The sequence below is a fragment of the Notolepis coatsorum genome (assembly GCF_963971535.1).
Source record: "Notolepis coatsorum genome assembly, chromosome: 11".
Classification (NCBI taxonomy): domain Eukaryota; kingdom Metazoa; phylum Chordata; class Actinopteri; order Aulopiformes; family Paralepididae; genus Notolepis; species Notolepis coatsorum.
The window spans coordinates 12,156,426-12,177,684 of record NC_140175.1 but is presented as its reverse complement, the minus strand read 5'-3'; the positions used below and the strand labels follow the sequence as shown (position 1 = coordinate 12,177,684).

The 21,259-nt window shown below is 45.4% G+C and overlaps 1 protein-coding gene across 1 annotated transcript in view; it reads right to left on the bottom strand.

Moving 5' to 3' along the window:
- Positions 1-21,259, bottom strand: part of LOC311237315 (electrogenic sodium bicarbonate cotransporter 1-like) — a 161,441-nt gene that overhangs the window by 119,952 nt on the left and 20,230 nt on the right. Inside the window, 1 exon segment of the mRNA XM_084325133.1 lies at positions 10,904-10,980. Coding sequence (XP_084181259.1) covers positions 10,904-10,980 — 77 coding nt within the window.

Here is a 21,259-nt window from a genome sequence, read left to right as displayed (position 1 = left end):
TACTGTAATCATAATCATCTGAACTACCTACCTCATACTATAGTCTACCCATATACTCTGTATATACAACCTACGTATGCGTATAACCCATTATAACTCTGTATGATAGCATGTATAATAATGCTGTATATGCCGTATATATATATACATTTATATATTTATCTATCCACATCCGTCTGTACATAGCTGCATATAATCCTTTTATACATCCGTAGACACTATATCTATATCTGTACATATCCCTTACCTACTCTTACTAGTTACACTGCTGGCCAGTATAACTACTATAGCTGTATACCTTAACACTACAACTCTGTACATACATCTGACTCAGTAGTAATAATCTATATATTTTATACCCAGTTTAATCACCTGCACATTGTATATTACTATTGCACTTTGGTTGGATGCCAAACCTCTTTTTGTTGTACTGTACTTGTGCTGCATGATGACAATACATTTGAATCTAATCTCATCTCATTTAATCTAATCTAATAAATAGTTTTTTGTCTGCGTTGATTTAACCTCGTCACTTTGGGACATAATGCCTTGACGTTTGAAACTCTAGGCTCTGGACCCGTTCAGCGGTGTTTGGTTACGCTTTGGTTGCAGGCCGTTTCCCGTGGGCCAATCAGGAAAAGATTTGTCCTCGGGTTAGAAAAGGCACACTTTGGATGTAAATACATGCTAACAACTTCCTGTACAGCAGTTCATACAGGAAACGACTAAACGTCTCCAGGAAGTCATTTCTGAGAGAGAGAGAGAGAGAGAGAGAGAGAGAGAGAGAGAGAGAGAGAGAGAGAGAGAGAGAGAGAGAGAGAGAGAGAGAGAGAGAGAGAGAGAGAGAGACAGGGAGACACAGGGAGACACAGGGAGAGAGAGATGGACAAAGAGAGACACAGGGAGACAGAGAGAGACACAGGGAGAGAGACAGAGGGAGAGAGAGAGACACAGGGAGACAGAGAGAGACACAGGGAGAGAGACAGAGGGAGAGAGAGAGACACAGGGAGACAGAGAGAGACATAGAGAGACAGAGAGAGACATAGAGAGGCAGAGAGAGAGAGACAGAGAGTTTAAGTACTTGACTTCTATTTTATACTTATCTATTTTTACCTATCACTCTCAGGAGCAAAACAGAAAGAAGCATTTCATACAAAATTATCCTGTATGACAACTAATAAAGAAACTTGAACTTGAAGAGAGAGAGAGAGAGAGAGAGAGAGAGAGAGAGAGAGAGAGAGAGAGAGAGAGAGAGAGAGAGAGAGAGAGAGAGAGAAAGAGAGAGAGAGAGAGAGAGAGAGAGAGAATCCAGTGCCAACTGCAGCAGAGAACAGCTCTCTGTACGGGGCCAAATGTCCTCAGGTAACTCTTACATTTAGGTTTTACATTTCCATTTAGTAATTTAGTAAAACGCTTTTACCCAAAGAGACTTACAAGTTCTGTACAACAGGCAACGAGGAGAGCTCAGGAGACAATGGTCGTCTGACCTGACTGTGTATTTCACGAGTGAAAATGCAACGTCGGGGCGGCCGGGTAGCGCAGCGGACTAAGCATCTGTCTACCACCACAGAGCCAGTGGGATCGAATCCGGCTCTGGTGCCTCCGGCTTGGCCCACCGTCCACACTAACACAATTGGCAGTGTTAGCGGGTGGGAAGCCGGCGTGGGTGGATCCTGGTCGTTGTAAACAGCGACTCCTACAGTTCGGTCGGGGCGCCTGCACAGCGAGGGAAGGATCTAGGAGAGGTAGTGTGACCCTTCCACACGTTACACTCCCCCAGTGAGAGTCCGCGCTGCCAGGTGAAAAGAAGCGGTGGGCTGGGTACACATGTGTCGGAGACCTCACGATACGATACTATCGCGAAACTTGCGTCACTATACGAAATATATCGCGATACGCTGAGTATTGCGATATTTTAAAAAATATATATATATTTTAATCAAATTTAATTTATTACCTTTTTTCAACTGCAAAGTAAAACTTTGTCAACATGTTTTATCTAATAAAATAAAGTTCAGTCTGTTCATCTCACTTCAATCATTTGTATTGCAGAACATGGTATTTTCTCAAGCAGACAGATGTAAACACTGTAATCTGTGTTGCATGTACCTGACAAACTAAACTGTTTGTATTACAGTCATATTCCAACTTAACTGAATGCACATGTGTGTGTGGACTACTGTACTATTACAGGTATTGAAATGAACAATGCAACTTCCTTATACAAAAAAAAATATATATATATATATGTAATGAATAATTAAATATCGATACTTGGCGTCCCTGTATCGATACAGTATCGCCACGCAAAGTATCGCGATACTACTACGTATCGATTTTTTCCCCCACCCCTATGTGATAGTCTCCGCCCTCCCAGACCGACGGTAGGGGGTAGAGTGCGCAACGACCAGGAAGGGGATTGGGAATTGGCATAACGACTAACATTGGGATGGGAGAAAAACGGAAAAAGAAGGGGGGAAAAGATAATAAAAAAAAAAAAAAAAAATGCAACGTTGCTGTTTTCCTGTCGTGTAACCCTGGCCTTATAACACTTCCACGGTGGCGCACTTAAAGGCAGCAACGTCAGGGATCTGAGCCTTTTGATTAAAAAAGAGCAATCAAAGCCGGAAAAAAACCCAGCCTGCGAAACGGCAGATTTTGTATAATAATATCTCTCACGCGTGTTCAGTCCGCTTCGGGCGCTGGAGGCCCGGGTTAGGTGCGATACAGTACATCTGATCTGGGATCTGTGCCCAAGGTGATAACGTCGCTCCACGTGAGACCAGAACTGCTTGCGAACTTGATTTAAACCCTGTGTGATGATGGTAGACATTCCAGCGCAGAATGTTACAGGTTAGTGAGGGATCTGGCAGCTATCACCGTGTGCACACACACAAGCCCTGACACCATGCTGTGTGTGTGTGTGTGTGTGTGTGTGTGTGTGTGTGTGTGTGCACTCCACACCGTATGGGCCTGTGAAGAATGTGAACGTTTGGATGTAAATCCACATGCGATTGCATATTTACACATCTGTGTGTGTGTGTGTGTGTGTGTGTGTGTGTGTGTGTGTGTGTGTGTGTGTGTGTGTGTGTGTGTGTGTGTGTGTGTGACGTGTGTGTGTGTGCACCAGCGTCCACGTCTCCTAATAAGTGCCTGTGGGACATGATGAGCTGGCTGGCAGTGCTGGACGGGATTATGGTGATACTCCACATCTTCGCGTAGAGACCGTTTGTCGACTAAACCTGTACATATCCCTTACCTGCTCTTACTAGCTACAGCGCTGGCCAGTACGACTTACTACCATAGAGTCTTTATACCTGTATCACTGTACATATATAATCTGATTAGCACTATTACCACTGAGTAGTACTAATTTATATATTTTATACCCAGTTTAAATCACCTGTAAAAAGTACCCATAAATTATACTTAAGTGAAAGTATGGGTACCGTCTCAAAATCTGACTCAAGTAAAAGTCTAAGTATCTGGCTAAAAACACACTTGAGTAAAAGTAAAAAAGTCCTACTTTTAAATGTACTTAAGTACTAAAAAGTTAAAGTAAATTTTTTCTTTTAAAGGGATACACCAGGGGTCTCAAACTCATTCCATCGTGGGCCAAGTTTTCATCGAGAAAATCACTGTATTTGTAGAGATGGGTAACTTATAGGGTGCAATGGTGCACTCGATTTCCACATCCCGTGACAAAGCGTAAGGCAGAATGGTACACAGTATCCAGCTTTCTAAGGTACTGATCAGGTGCATACATGTAGAGTAAGTCACCATAATCGAGTCGTGGTAAGAAGGTGGTCGAGGTCAGGTGACTTCTCACTTTAAGCGAAAAACAGGACCTGTTTCCGAAAAAGAATGGTATGGTAAGGCTGTCCCCGAAGCCTGTTTTTGGGATTCAAACTTCGTCAGGGTTTTTCGAACGGACGTTCGAACCTTAGTTTTTAATAATTTTTTTTTAATTATAATAATAATACATTATTTTTTATTTTTTTTAATATCCTCAAACTAAATCCTCAATTTGAATAAAGTGATTAATCTGATTAAACGGACGTTGGAACCTGTTTTTAATTAAAAAGTAAATTTTTTAAAAATGTATCATTTTAATTTTTGAATATCCTCAAATAAAGGATCCTGATTAAATGAGTCTTTTTTCATTCAGTATTCAATATTGTCTGATTCAATATTAACATTCAGTATTCAATAGTGTGATTCAATATTAACATTCAGTATGCAAGTAGAACAGCTAGCTAGCCGTTGTGGACACTCACCTTTCCATTCCTTTTCCGGATGGACCTTAGGCATCTTGTTTGAGAAATGCAGGCTTCAGTCTATGTGTTGTTTAGTCTATCTGTCTGAACAGGACTTATCAGTACTGTTTCAAGATGCACAATGAGATCTTCTGAGAGAATTGTTGAATAGATACACAAATGTTCTAGAATGTTATATTATGACATCTTAATCAGTAGGGATAACCTTTTTCGTTGGTCTATGTTGACCACGCCCCCATGGTTCGGCTCCTCCCCCTTCAGGGGATTAACCCTTGATCCTTAGGCCGCGCCCCCTTTTTGTATCTTTTGAACCGTTTATCGTAGAGACTTGCGGGTTGTCCATTGTACTCAGTAGGGATATCCTCTTTCATTGGTCTATGTTGACCACATGATTTGACTCAATTAAAGCTTGCAGGTGTACTGAGTTGATTGACACCTGCATGTGCATGACACTTAAGGGAGGTGTCAATCAACTCAGTACTGACTTCTACATTCATTGGTGGATGTTAGCCATGACCTCTATACAATGGGTTAACCCTTTAACTATACCACTTACATTAGACACCCTAGCAACCACCTATAACACCCTAGCATCCACCTAGAAACACCTTAGCAACCACCTAAAAACACCCTAGCAACCAGCTATAACACCCTAGCAACCACCTATAACACCATAGCAACCGTCTAGAAACACCCTAGCAACCACCTATAATACCCTAGCAACCACCTAGAAACACCCTAGCAACCAGCTATAACACCCTAGCAACCACCTATAACACCCTAGAAACCACCTAGAAACACCCTAGCAACCACCTATAACACCCTAGAAACCACCTAGAAATACCCTAGCAACCACCTAGAACACCCTAGCAACCACCTAGAAATACCCTAGCAACCACCTAGAAACACCATAGCAACCACCTATAACACCTTAGAAACTACCAAGAAACACCCTAGCAACCAGCTATAACACCCTAGCAACCACCTATAACACCCTAGCAACCACCTAGAAACACCCTAGCAACCAGCTATAACACCCTAGCAACCACCTAAAAACACCCTAGCAACCAGCTATAACACCCTAGCAACCACCTATAACACCCTAGCAACCGCCTAGAAACACCCTAGCACCCACCTAGAAACACCCTAGCAACCAGCTATAACACCCTAGCAACCACCTAGAAACACCCTAGCAACCACCTATAACACCTTAGCAACCACCTAGAAACACCCTAGCAACCACCCATAACACCCTAGCAACCACCTAGAAACACCCTAGCAACCAGCTATAACACCCTAGCAACCACCTAGAAACACCCTAGCAACCACCTAGTAACACCCTAGAAACCACCTATAACACCCTAGCAACCACCTATAACACCCTAGCAACCGCCTAGAAACACCCTAGCAACCAGCTATAACACCCTAGCAACCACCTAGAAACACCCTAGCAACCAGCTATAACACCCTAGCAACCACCTATAACACCCTAGCAACCACATAGAAACACCCTAGCAACCAGCTATAACACCCTAGCAACCACCTAGCACCTACCTGTTCTCCCTAGCATTCAACCTTCCTTACCCATAACCACCCTCCTCCAACCCACCACCTTTTCTCCCTGCCCCATGTTCTCTCCTCTCCTGCCCCCCCCCCACCCCCCTTGGTTTTCCCTTACTCTCCTCCCGACTGTCTCCCCTACTCACTCCCGTATTTGTTATCCGTTACTCGTGGTTTTATGTTCCTGTGTATTCTTATTTGTTCTCCGTTTCCCTGTGTTTCTATGTTTTTGTTTTCTTTGTTTCTTTTTTGCCTATTGTCAGCGACTTTGGGTCTTTGAAAAGCGCTATACAAAATAAATGAATTATTATTATTATTATAACACCCTAGCAACCACCTATAACACCCTAGCAACCACCTAGTAACACCCTAGCAACCACCTAGAAACACCCTAGCAACCACCTAGAAACACCCTAGCAACAACCTATAACAACCTAGCAACCACCTAAAACACTGTAGCAACCACTTAGAAACACCCTAGCAACCAGCTATAACACCCTAGCAACCACCTATAACACCCTAGCAACCAGCTAGAAACACCCTAGCAACCACCTAGTAACACCCTAGCAACCACCTAGAAACACCCTAGCAACAACCTATAACAACCTAGCAACCACCTAAAACACTGTAGCAACCACTTAGAAACACCCTAGCAACCAGCTATAACACCCTAGCAACCACCTATAACACCCTAGCAACCAGCTAGAAACACCCTAGCAACCACCTATAACACCCTAGCAACCACCTATAAACACCCTAGCAACCACCTATAACACCCTAGCAACCACTTATAACACCCTAGCAACCACCTAGAAACACCCTAGCAACCAGCTATAACACCCTAGCAACGACCTAGAAACACCCTAGCAACCAGCTAGGGGTGTAAAAAGTACCCAGAAATTATACTTAAGTGAAAGTATGGGTACCGTCTCAAAATCTGACTCAAGTAAAAGTCTAAGTATCTGGCTAAAAACACACTTGAGTAAAAGTAAAAAAAGTCCTACTTTTAAATGTACTTAAGTACTAAAAAGTAAAAGTAATTTTTTTCTTTTAAAGGGATACACCAGGGGTCTCAAACTCATTCCATCATGGGCCAAGTTTTCATTTTAACTATACATTGTACCAGGTGAGTTAGTTGAAGAGGTGAGCCAATTAGTGAAATCATCAGCTGGTGTTTAAGCAAGGCTGGAATGAAACCAAGCATACACTCTGCCCACAATGGAATGTGTTCTGCGATAGACAATGCTGAAATGAAAGAACAGAGGACACTTTTTTTGCATTAAAATTATTTAATGCACTTCTCCATTGAAGGTAAACTAACATGGACAGCATTCACATCACAGCATGAATAATATCACAATATTAAAAACAGAATGGTGTATCCTGAATAATATCACAATATTAACCACAGCATACTGGATTATCCTGAATAATATCACAATATTAAAGGCAGAATACTGGAGTACCCTGAATAATATCACACTAAAGACAGAATACTGGAGTACCCTGAATAATATCACAATATTAACCACAGCATAATGCGGATCTGACTGTCTATTCTTCTGATAGCAGGTGTTTGTTTGTAGAAATAAAAGTGTTTTTCCCTGTTGGAGTATAAATAGTGCCTGTCAAATGAGCCATACTATTGTCTCCATAGCTATAATATAGAATATACGATGGGTCTGCAAACATCGTGAAAATTGTCAAAAAAGCTGGCTCCTAGCGGTCAGGTGGCGTAGCGGAGATCGCGCTCGTCACGAATGCAAGAGACTGCGGTCTCGACTTCCGGAGTCAGCATTGCCTTGGCTTGGGCTGATCGCTATACTAACTCGTTTGGCTGGGTTAGGGGGAGGGAAGCCGTGGGTGGGAAACTGGCGTTGTGAAACATCCCTATTGGCAAACTTTATATAATTTTTTTTTTTTTTTTAATCAATTAAAATATTATATAAATATAATCAAATAGACGGAAATCCGTCTCAAGACGGAGCGCTTTAATGCCTGCCCAAGGAGGACAATAACACTACCGTATGCATACTGCACCTTATGTGAATACTGCACCTTATGTGAATACTGTGATACTGTGAATACTGTATATTTCAGTTAGTTAGATAGTAAATTATAACACTACCTATGCATACTGCACCTTATGTGTCACTGTGAATACTGTATTGTTATTTTTTTTCAGTTAGTTAGATAGTAAATTATATTGACTTATTTGTTTACACTGCTTGTGTTGTTTTTACTACCTGTACCCCCCCCCCCCCCCCCCCACCCCCATCCCCCATGCCGCTATGATGCCTGAATTTCCCCAAGGGGATCAATAAAGGAATATCTTATCTTACTCACTATAGCCGTCAACGACCATCCCGTTTTCCCAGGGATCGTCACATATTTCAACCTTGCTTCCCGCCATCATCCCGTTCCCGTATTTTTCCCGTTTTTACAAAATGGCTGCAATTCCCCTCCGTGACGACAGGTGGCAGCAGTGTAGATTAGAACGTTAGCACAGGAAGTCAGACCAGAAGACGGTTGCGACCCGAAGAAGAAGAACAGCGACCGGATAAAGGAGGGGTTTAGCGCGAAATGTATTACATTCTACAACTACCTACAAGAGAAGCTTCTTCTTCTACCGGTAAAGTGGGGTTGTTCCTGGAGAGCTCACTCTCGGCCGTGGTTTCTCAGTGTATAATGTATGGTGCTCTCCCTCAACATGCGAGTAGGGTGAGACAACACCATTCTTTAGTCCAAATAATACCCTACTTTATACTATATTATTGTCATTCCTTTAACACTTTGAATGCCGACGACGTGTATTGTCGTCTTATCATTGAATTCATATTTCATCAACCGAGTCTCCCGTTGGTACAGCAGCCCCTGCAGGAGCTCAGATGGGGAAAAAACGCCCCCTATCGTCTATCCCTGTGTAACTGCAGGTCAGTCGATTATACTGGGAGATCCCTGTGGGGATCTGTAGAGGTGGAGCCAACTGGCAGCCTGGAATATATATTTACAGCAGCCAATAATCAATCAATAAACGCGATCGATATTTGGAATGGCGATCAGGAATTGGAATAATCTTTTTGAAGAACATCTGATCTAAGGTAAGGAGTCTATGTTACCAGTTTTAGGATAATCAGAGCTATATTCACTGAGATATCAGCATGTGCCGTGTGTGTGTGTATGTGTGTGTGTGTGTGTGTGTGATCTTGTGGAAATGGATAATAGATGTTTCAGCCCGCCTCTATAGCGTGCATAAGTACACATATACTATCGATAATCTAGCGTTTATTTGAAAACAATTCATAAATAGGCCGACAAATGACAACGTGTCTAGTGTATTCGAGAATATTCAAATAAATGCCGTTTATGGGGACTCTTTTTCCCCCTCCATTTTCCTCCGATTTTCTCCCATCCCAATGTTAGTCGTTATGCCAATTCCCAATCCCCTTCCTGGTCGCTGCGCACTTACCCCCCACAGTCGGTCTGGGAGAGTGGAGGCTATCACGTGCTTCCTCCGACACACGTCCAGCCAATCAACCGCTTCTTTTCACCTGGCAGCGCGGATATTCTCCGAGAGGGCGTAGCGTGTGGAAGGATCACACTATCCCACTCAGGTCCCATCCGCGCTTAGCAGGCGCCCCGACCGAACTGTAGGAGTCGCTGTTTACAACGACCCGAACCCACCCCGCCAGCTTCTCCCACCCTCTAATACTGCCAATTGTATTAGTGTGAACGGCCAGCCAAGCTGGTGACAACCCCGGAGCTCCAGCTCACAACTCCGGGGTTGGTGACGAACGCAATCTCCGCTACGCCACCTAACCGCCTATGGGGGAATCTTTAAATTTTCGAGAGAACGATAGCTTTTCAAAATGCTATAAAAAGGATATGATATGGGTGGGGATCGGACGTTGTGGACAGCGACTCCTACAGGTCGGTTAGTGCGCCTGTACAGCAGAATCAAGAAGCAACGGGGGCAGCGTGAGCCTCCCACACGTTACTCCTCGCCGCTGAGAGATTGCGCTGTACAGGTGAAAATATGCAACAGCTGCCTCCTTGTGTACCGGAGGGGACACGTGATGCAAGGCTTCGTCCACATTGCAGCCGGCTTGTGGGAGGCATGGCCTAACAACGTTCGAGACAGGGGAGGGTAGAATTGGATAATACGAAATTGGGATGGGAGAAAAATTGAAAATGGGGAGAAAAAGTAGATAAAAAAAAAGAAAAAAAAAGGATATGAACCGATTAAAATAGACATAGATAATGCGTTTTTAACGCTAACATTGAAGTGGATGATGGCATTCAACGGGGTAAAAAGGTAAACAAGGCCGGCACTGATAGTGTTAATGTAAAGTCAGTCTTACGTTTGCACCGCTTTAACGTTTCATTTACCCATAATCCATTGCTGTATTAGACGTGCCAGTATAACTTTTGTAATATGAATGAAGAGCAAATGTAAAGTTAATCAATACACAATGAAACAATATCTTTATCTATATCACATGTCAAAACTACTTTAATAAAAGAAGATTTCTATTCAATTCTACTTCTGCATGCACCGGGAGAAGAGAGCTCATAGCACAGATTTGGAGTTGATAGAATGGACATTGGTGTTCTTAGGAAATGTTGCACATGGTGGAAATAATGGAAATGAACATTTCTAACATTAACATTTAGTGTTTAAAGTTGATACATTGAGGCATGGTACAATTTCACTTTATATTACAGCAGTATCCATTTTTAACATTACAATTAGTGTCTGCCACTATAGACGCATGTTAAAAGCCAAAGTCAACTTTGTCATTTTCCAATTTGTGCAAGACATACACGGGGCGGGGCGAAATATCCAGTTTTTTCAAATCCCAATGTTGACAGCTATGCTCACTAGTACTAATTAATATAATTTATACCCAGTTTAATCACCTGCACATTGTATATTATGATTGCATTTTACTGTTACATTTGCACTCTGGTTGGATGCCAAACGTATTTTCCTTGTTATTATGCAGCACAAGCACAAGTACAATACATTTTAATCTAATCTAATCTGTTGGCATCGGCGACCTCACCTTCTGCTTCCTCTTCATCACAGACGTGATGTTTGACGAAGGACGCTCCTCTGTCCAAGACGGCCTCGTCCTCCATCCTGCAAGAGAACGAAGGGTTAAAGAACTCTTGGGAACAGACTCAGAGAGAGAGCATAGAAATGAACTTTAAACGTCTGTAGTGTGGTAGTGAAAGGTTAACCTTCTGTAGTGTGGTAGTGAAAGGGTTAACCGTCTGTAGTGTGGTAGTGAAAGGGTTAGGGCTGTCTTAAATACTTCAAAGCTTCGAAGCTTCGTTCGATGGCACAAGCTTCGATTTGAGTGTGTGTGTGTGTGTGTGTGTGTGTGTGTGTGTGTGTGTGTGTGTGTGCGTGTGCGCGCATGGGGCCATTGGGTGGGGCCGGGGGACAAATACACTGGAGGAAAGTAACCCAGCTCAGCACTGCCCAAATTATATCATCACTATTGCCTGTTTGAAGGATATCATCCTCAAACACATATACACCTACATGCCTTATAGAATTCCACACATAAGAAAGAAAGATACTGGGATGAATAAACAAAATAGGAAATAAAATGTAGAAATGCATGCAATACATAAATAAATATGAATCTCCATATATGAAATAGAACATTTAGATAAGGTGCTACTGAGATGTTTTGGTGAGTTCTTTGTTTTTTTGTGGAAGTAGCCCTTCTTAAAAATGCATGAACATTCACTGATAATTGGTCTCTAGTGGAGTCTACAAGGTCTACATTGCCGGACCATGTAGAATCCGGACCTTGTAGACTGACATAATTCTGTGCATAGTTTAGTCTACACAGGCCATATTTCAAATAATCAAAATCTTACTTCATTCATCTTAAACATTCTTGATTTGGGGGATTGGTAGTTCCCATGAAATCTGAAGTTGTTCAAACGACAACAGCGATCCACCTTGAATTAAATCACACAGCCGAGTGAAACCTTGTTGGCTGCGTCACAGTCACGAAAGGGGCTACTTAATTCATTAATCCAATCCACTTTATTTATAGAGCACATTTAAAAACAACAAAGTTTACCAAAGTGCTGTACAAGTCCCACAACATAAGATAAAAAAAAAAAAAATAATAATAATAATAATTAAAAAAAAATAAGATTATTTTTTTCTCTCTCGAAGCTTCGAATTAAAATCGAAGCTCGGCCCCGAAGCTTCGATTGCCAAAAAAAGCTTCGAAGGTCAGCCCTAAACATAGCTAGTTATCTATATTTAACCAAAAACAAAAACAGAATACCAGCACTCTGAGATCAATAATCTTCTATTTATTGTGGGTAAAAAAATTAAGAAATTCCTCTATGTCTGAAATGTTATCAAATGTGTATATACCATATACAGAATATATACATATATATATATCCATACAGTATATATATATGTCTGAATATACCTACTTATACACCTGCATATAACACACATAACTCTGTATGATAGCATGTACAATAATGCTGTATATATATATATACGTATATTTATTCTTACCGTATAATGTGGGTATAAGGCTTATAGTCACACCGTTTAAAATGAAACAACCCGTTTCAAGGAGAATAAAGACGTCGTTTTAACGCCACCGCTGAATCACTGAGGCCTCGTGTCCCGCCAGACCGGCTACACCTTGTACGACCAAATAAGGTCAGGTGCGGGTTCCCATGAAACACGAAGCCTAATCACCTCCATTCAGCGTCCCCGCGTTCAGCCGACCCACAATGCCGAGCGTCAGTCTGCCAGACACTAACCAATTCTGCCCTTTATAATGGGACCTGTCAAACCGTTGTTGTTGCCGCGACAATGAGAGGGCGAATCGTGAGCTGATCATTTCAGATTTCTCATTAATACGCTGTAGGTCACGTTCCCGTGGGGTGCTTTTTTGGAACATAGTGCAACAAAAGAAAATACCTGTTTTGGTCGCTGCTTAGCAATAAAAAGACCATGTCTGTTGTTGTTGTTGTTGTTATTATCGCCGCTGCGTAGCGATTTTGTAAGACCAGCTCGAAGGCTCTTGTCTTTCAACAGGATCCAGTGCGTTAGTGTGTGTGAGGGTTTGCACTTTAAGAGCCTACACACACACACACATAGACACACACACACACGTAGACACACACACACACACACAGACACAAGCAGAAGCAGAGTAGCAGACACACACAGACACATACACACAAACACAAGCTGAAGCAGACACACACAGACACATACACACGCAGACACACACACAGACACAAGCAGAAGCAGAGTAGCAGACACACACAGACACACACACAGACACAAGCAGAAGCAGAGTAGCAGACACACACAGACACAAACACAGACACAAGCTGAAGCAGACACACACACAGACACACAAACACAGACACAAGCTGAAGCAGACACACACACAGACACACAAACACAGACACAAGCTGAAGCAGACACACACACAGACACACAAACACAGACACAAGCAGACACAAAGACTCACACGCAGACACACACAAGCAGAAGCAGAGTAGCAGACACACACACACAAGCAGACACAACGACTTACACGCAGACACACACAGAAGCAGACACACACACACACAAGCAGAAACAGAGTAGCAGACACACACAGACACACACACACACACAAGCAGACACAACGACTTACACGCAGACACACACAGAAGCAGACACACACACACACAAGCAGAAACAGAGTAGCAGACACACACAGACACACACACACACACAAGCAGAAGCAGAGTAGCAGACACACACACACAAGCAGACAACGACTTACACGCAGACACACACAGAAGCAGACACACACACACACAAGCAGAAGCAGAGTAGCAGACACACACAGACACACACACAGACACAAGCAGAAGCAGAGTAGCAGACACACACAGACACAAACACAGACACAAGCTGAAGCAGACACACACACAGACACACAAACACAGACACAAGCTGAAGCAGACACACACACAGACACACAAACACAGACACAAGCTGAAGCAGACACACACACAGACACACAAACACAGACACAAGCTGAAGCAGACACACACACAGACACACAAACACAGACACAAGCAGACACAAAGACTCACACGCAGACACACACAAGCAGAAGCAGAGTAGCAGACACACACACACAAGCAGACACAACGACTTACACGCAGACACACACAGAAGCAGACACACACACACACAAGCAGAAACAGAGTAGCACACACACACACACACACACACACACCTTCCACTCATCCACAGTGGCTGTATGTGTGTCGGCCTGTAGAAGCTAACCGCAGGAACTAACTACGCAGTGAAACTGAAAGAAATTGCTTTAAAGTTCTTTGACTATCGAGTGGTTTTCTAAAACAGAGCAAGATTGAACTCTGAAACTCTTTGTCACAAGATAAAACAGATATTGAGAAGTTCAATTTCACTTATAGCTCAGATTCACATTATTTTATTGTCAGTCACAGCTTTTTTTAAATGTACATAAATTCAGAAAAATTCTAATTTTTCTCAGAATCCTCAACCGTAGTAGATTTGTAAACAACAATACACAACGATCGATACAAACTATACAATACAAGGTATATTACAAGGTAAAAAAATGTATTATTCTACAGTGTAAGTAGCAGCAGTGTGTGTGTGTAATAAGTGTGCTTGTGTGGTGTGTGTAAGTCACTTAGGGTGCTTTTGTGTGTGTATGCTGCTCAATGCAAATACAGAGTCTGTCTGTCCCGTCAGTAGTCCGTTTGCCCGGTGGAAGTAGCTGTTCAGAGTTCTCTTGGATGTGGACCCGAGACCGCGGTACCGTCTGCCAGACGGCATGAGCTCAAACAGTTTGTGGTTTGGGTGGCTGGGGTCTTTCAGGAGGTACAAATAGCAAAAACTAAATGTTGAAAAGAGTTGTAGTTACTGCGGATGGGGCAGCGTGGGTGTCTGCGTTGTAGTGCGTACGCATTACAATACAGGTGTAATAAACGCAGGGATTAAAGCAAAAAAAAATCTCCTGACTGAAATTTTTTTCAGGCCAAGTCATATTCTTATTTTAACCTCCACTGTATTTCTTTTTAATAGCGTTGGCGTTTTAAGGGAGCCTACTTGTTTCGGTTTCGTCGATAATCCAATGTACAGTTACCCCCCCACCCCGCCTACCCAACCCTTCCCTCCCCAACCACCTCCAATGTACAGTCCCCCCCCCCCTCCACCCAACCTCCTCCAATGTACAGTTTCTTCGTCAAATGTATATGCTCTCTTTTTTAGACTCTTATTGTATCACAAACAATACTGTGTAAATCTGGTACGTCATAAATGTATAGATGTAGCAGTATTATCTATCTGTATGTCATGTATGTCATATATGTTATGATGAATTGAAAATGGGGGACCCTGATGTAAAGAGGAAAGTCTTTCTCTGGTCTGCAACCCCTTGACAATTGTGTGTATTGAGCTGTACTGTATTGTACCCATTCTGCAATCCGTTATAACAATCAATCAATATTTAACCGATTGCAGAATGGGTACAATACAGTACGGCTCAATACACACAATTGTTAAGGGGATGCAGACCAGAGAAAGACGTTTGTCTTGTTTACATCAGGGTCCCCCATTTTCAATTCAGTGACATTTATGACATGCATGACATTGACATCATGACATTTATGGCATAGGGACATACTACAGGTATATAGTACTGTTACATTTGTGACATATACGATATGCAAATATACAGTAATGTTACCCATAGATCCTGACAGAGAGAATATATACGGTGGGGAGGAGACTGACTACAGATACACCTGTGTGATGTTGCTACGGAGTTAAGCTAATAAACGTATACTCACAACCACAGCAGGGGACTCACATATTGTACTGTGAAGTAACACGACAATGACAAACGTGTTGTTTCTGTTTTTCTTTTTGACATCGTTGCGGCACACGGAACAAGTTAACTCACCACTACAGCCCCCAGTAGCGCTGCCTAGCCAGTCTCTTCAAACGTCCTCTCCTCTCGAAACTTTTTGTTAGGTGGTCCCGCTGATCATTTTCATCTGAGAACCCCGCGGTGGGTTCTCTTTTTAGTGGCCGGCTTACTCCTTCCATTTAACAGACGCTATTAAGCTAACGTTAGCTAATCGGTAACGTTATATAGCAGCGAGTGCAAGCAGCGTGGTGGCTGTGACGTTGGTAAACAAGCAGTTGACGCGTGAGGCTGCAAAAAAAGGCGACCTGTCTCTCGAGTCGCTGAGTGATGATGACTGCTTGGCGCGATAGGAAAAAAAAGCCCTTTTCCATATTTGGCGCCTCTGATTGGCTCAATTTTGTTTCAATCTGTATGCATCTACAAATCATGCAAATACTTCCGTCAGACTGCGAATCAAATGGACGGATCTCCCCAATCAAATTGACGGAAATCCGTCTGGAGACGGAATGCTTTAATGCATGAATAAACGTCTTCTTCTGTGTGTGTGTGTGTGTGACACAGGGGTGTAAAGTACTTGAGTAATTGTACTTAGTTACAATACTTTAAGTACTGTTTTGGGGGATTTGTACTTTACTCAAGTATTATTAGGTTTGTATACTTGTACTTTTACTCAATTACATTTCAGGGGGGAAAGAAAACATACTTTTTACTCCTTACATTTAAAATGCAGACCGACAAAGTACAAAGTACAAATCTCGCAGGTCCAACCATTTTAATTAGTATATTTGTTTCTCTGGCCAAACTAATGTTAATGTTATTAATCCTGCGGCCGCAATTTATTTAGAAAACAATCAAATGCCCATCAATGGAAAATGAACCCGCCCATACCCATGCTGATTGGTCCTTGTGCAAGACTAGAAAGCGGGGATCTTTGATTAAACACCTGCTATCAGAAGAATAGACAAGTCAGAAAAAAAGTTTTTACTTTAGTACTTAAGTACATTTAAAAGTTGAAACTTTTTAACTTTTACTCGAGTGTGTTTTTAGCCAGATACTCTGACTTTTACTTGAGTAAGATTCTGAGACGACGGTACCCAATATACGTCGAGAGCAGATCTCGGTTGGGAATAATACGGCCTCTCGTGTCCCCGCTGGGGGTTTATGGACCTGAGGGCATCTCTCTTCCTGGACGGAGGAGGAGGAGGAATGTGGCTCCTCCGGTCGGGCAGACAGCGGGCCGGGCCAGACCAGACCAGACCAGACAGTGAGCCAGACCAGACCAGGGCAGGGCAGACCAGACAGCGGGCCAGACCAGACCAGACCAGACCAGACAGCGGGCCAGACCAGACCAGACCAGACCAGACAGCGGGCCAGACCAGACCAGACCAGACAGCGGGCCGGGCCAGACCAGACCAGACCAGACAGCGAGCCAGACCAGACCAGACCAGACAGCGAGCCAGACCAGACCAGACAGCGAGCCAGGCCAGACCAGACCAGACAGCGGGCCAGACCAGACCAGACAGCGAGCCAGGCCAGACTAGACAGCGGGCCAGACCAGACCAGACCAGGCCAGACCAGACCAGACAGCGGGCCAGGCCAGGCCAGACCAGACCAGACCAGACCAGACAGCGGGCCAGGCCAGACCAGACCAGACCAGACAGCGAGCCAGGCCAGACCAGACAGCGGGCCAGGCCAGACCAGACCAGGCCAGACCAGACCAGACAGCGGGCCAGGCCAGGCCAGACCAGACCAGGCCAGACCAGACCAGACAGCGGGCCAGGCCAGGCCAGACCAGACCAGACCAGACAGCGAGCCAGGCCAGACCAGACAGCGGGCCAGGCCAGACCAGACCAGACAGCGGGCCAAGCCAGACCAGACCAGACAGCGGGCCAGACCAGACCAGACAGCGGGCCAGACCAGACAGCGGGCCAGACCAGACCAGACCAGACAGCGGGCCAGGCCAGGCCAGACAGCGGGCCAGACCAGACAGCGGGCCAGACCAGACCAGACCAGACAGCGGGCCAGGCCAGGCCAGACCAGACAGCGGGCCAGGCCAGACCAGACCAGACAGCGGCCCAGGCCAGACCAGACCAGACCAGACAGCGGGCCAGACCAGACCAGACCAGACAGCGGCCCAGGCCAGACCAGACCAGACAGCGGGCCAGACCAGACCAGACAGCGAGCCAGACCAGACCAGACACCAGACCAGGCCAGACCTCAAAAAGCTGCGTTTAGGCCAAGCTAAAGTTTAGCCACAGTTCAGAAGATCGTGACATCATCACATCACAGCACGAGACGGGAGCAGGAAGGACCCCCTCCCCCGACACCCCCATTTCCATTTAAAAAACCGAGCACATTAGATAAGACTGAGGAACACCGAGTGCTTCTGTTTCTCTACCTACGGATAAGAACGCTGTGTGCGGTTTGTCCGCGTAACCGTGCCGTGGTGCTGGAAGAATGCCTTTTAAGACGAGGGAAAAAAACAGAATCTAATTGCTACCTTTAACGCAGAGGACAGCGGTCGTACGTAGCCTACACTGACACTCGTCTCCACTTCAATTCAATTCACTGTTTTTATTGAATGATTCGTTTTTACTGGATTTTTATTGAATCAGTTTGTATGTCTGTCATGAGGATCAGTATTTATTTATTTTAGTATCTAGTATATATCAAATGGCCATAACCGAGACCCGAGCGCTTTATCTCGTGCTTCCATGTCAATGGAAAAATGACAACAAACAAACATAACTTTGACTTTGAATAATGCTGTATGTAACGTATATATCACACATATATATATACATATATATATATATATATATATATATCAACGTCTGTCTGTACATACCTGCATATAATCCTTCTTACAATATCTGTAGACACTATATCTATATCTGTACATATCCCTTACCTGTCTTTATACCTGTATCACTGTACATATTAATACTACAACTCTGTACATACATATACAAAAAATACAAAAAGAAAAAGCAGCCATACATCTGATTATTAGCACTACACTGTACACTCACACTAATATATGCACCCATTCAGTTCCACTGTACTGTACTGTACTGTAGGTCACATTCACTGGAAGAAAAGGAATGCTGGATGCTTTTCAGAACACAACGCGACAGAAAGAAATACCCCGACGTTGTCGTCGCTGCATAGCGATGCTGCGAGAGGAGCAGCTGACCCTCGAAGGACGTCGCCTTTCAACAGGATCCAGTGCATGTCAAGATGCAGAGAGAGACCAGTGGGGTGGTGGTGTTGTACACAGAGATGCAGAGAGAGACCAGTGGGGTGGTGGTGGTGTTGTACACAGAGATGCAGAGAGAGACCAGTGGGGTGGTGGTGTTGTTGTACACAGAGAGACCAGTGGGGGGGTGGTGTTGTACACAGAGAGACCAGTGGGGTGGTGGTGGTGTTGTACACAGAGAGACCAGTGGGGTGGTGGTGGTGTTGTACACAGAGAGACCAGTGGGGGGGTGGTGTTGTACACAGAGAGACCAGTGGGGTGGTGGTGGTGTTGTACACAGAGAGACCAGTGGGGGGGTGGTGTTGTACACAGAGAGACCAGTGGGGGGGTGGTGTTGTACACAGAGAGACCAGTGGGGGGGTGGTGTTGTACACAGAGAGACCAGTGGGGGGGTGGTGTTGTACACAGAGAGAGACCAGTGGGGTGGTGGTGTTGTACACAGAGATGTAGAGAGACCAGTGGGGGGGTGGTGTTGTACACAGAGAGACCAGTGGGGGGGTGGTGTTGTACACAGAGAGACCAGTGGGGTGGTGGTGTTGTACACAGAGAGACCAGTGGGGGGGTGGTGTTGTACACAGAGAGACCAGTGGGGGGGGTGGTGTTGTACACAGAGAGACCAGTGGGGGGGTGGTGTTGTACACAGAGAGACCAGTGGGGGGGGTGGTGTTGTACACAGAGAGACCAGTGGGGGGGTGGTGTTGTACACAGAGAGACCAGTGGGGGGGTGGTGTTGTACACAGAGAGACCAGTGGGGGGGTGGTGTTGTACACAGAGAGACCAGTGGGGGTGGTGGTGTTGTACACAGAGAGACCAGTGGGGGGGTGGTGTTGTACACAGAGAGACCAGTGGGGGGGTGGTGTTGTACACAGAGAGACCAGTGGGGTGGTGGTGGTGTTGTACACAGAGAGACCAGTGGGGTGGTGGTGGTGTTGTACACAGAGAGACCAGTGGGGGGGTGGTGTTGTACACAGAGAGACCAGTGGGGGGGTGGTGTTGTACACAGAGAGACCAGTGGGGGGGTGGTGTTGTACACAGAGAGACCAGTGGGGGGGGTGGTGTTGTACACAGAGAGACCAGTGGGGGGGTGGTGTTGTACACAGAGAGACCAGTGGGGGGGTGGTGTTGTACACAGAGAGACCAGTGGGGGGGTGGTGTTGTACACAGAGAGACCAGTGGGGGGGTGGTGTTGTACACAGAGAGAGACCAGTGGGGGGTGGTGTTGTACACAGAGAGAGACCAGTGGGGGGTGGTGTTGTACACAGAGAGACCAGTAGGGGGGGGGGGGGGGGGGTGTTGGACACAGAGATGCAGAAATAAATAAACAAACAGAGTCAGGAAGGATACGACTCGTTCCTCAGATTAGCAGCGCTGGAGCCTCATCTGCATCTCCCTCCCCCCCCCCCCCCTGCCTGATCTGCCGCTATCTGGCCTTGGGGGGGGGGGGGGGGGGGGGGGAGAGAGAGAGAGAGAGAGAGAGAGAGAGAGAGAAAGAGGGAGGGGGGCTGGGAGACAGAGAGAGAGAGAGAGAGAGACAGACAGAAACAGAGAGAAAGACAGACAGACAGAGAGGGGGGCTGGGGGGGGAGAGGGAGAGAGAGAGAGAAGAGAGAGAGAAGAGAGAGAGAGAGAGAGAGAGAGAGAGAGAGAGAGAGAGAGAGAGAGAGAGAGAGAGCGAGAGCGAGAGCGAGAGCGAGAGAGAGAGAGAGAGAGAGAGGAGCCAGGGCGGCTACAGCGAGGGGGGGGGGGGGGGGGGGGGGGGGAGCCGATAGCGGGAACCGTGAATGTTGAAACATCAGCAGCGAGATCAAACAAGAGATGGGGATTGGGAGTGGCCTGGCCTGGCACGGTCTGGGGGCGCGGTGCCACGCCATGCCAGTACTCCCACCGGGCACCGGCCCATCTGGGCTTCTGTAGTCGATAAAGAAGAAGGAGGAGGAGGAGGAGGAGGAGGAGGAGGAGGAGGAGGAGGAGGAGGAGGAGGAGGAGAGGTCAGGTTCCCACAGGGCGAGGTGCGGAACGGGGAGTCAAACGCGAGGCAGGAGCTCGAGCTCCGCGGGCAGCAGACAGTGATCATCAGACGCTGTCGACCGTAGCATCCGGACGCCGGGGCCTCTGTGACGCCGCCTGGCGAGTGGGTATATTATTATTCGTAGAGCCAACGTCGGGTGTCACCGCGGTGC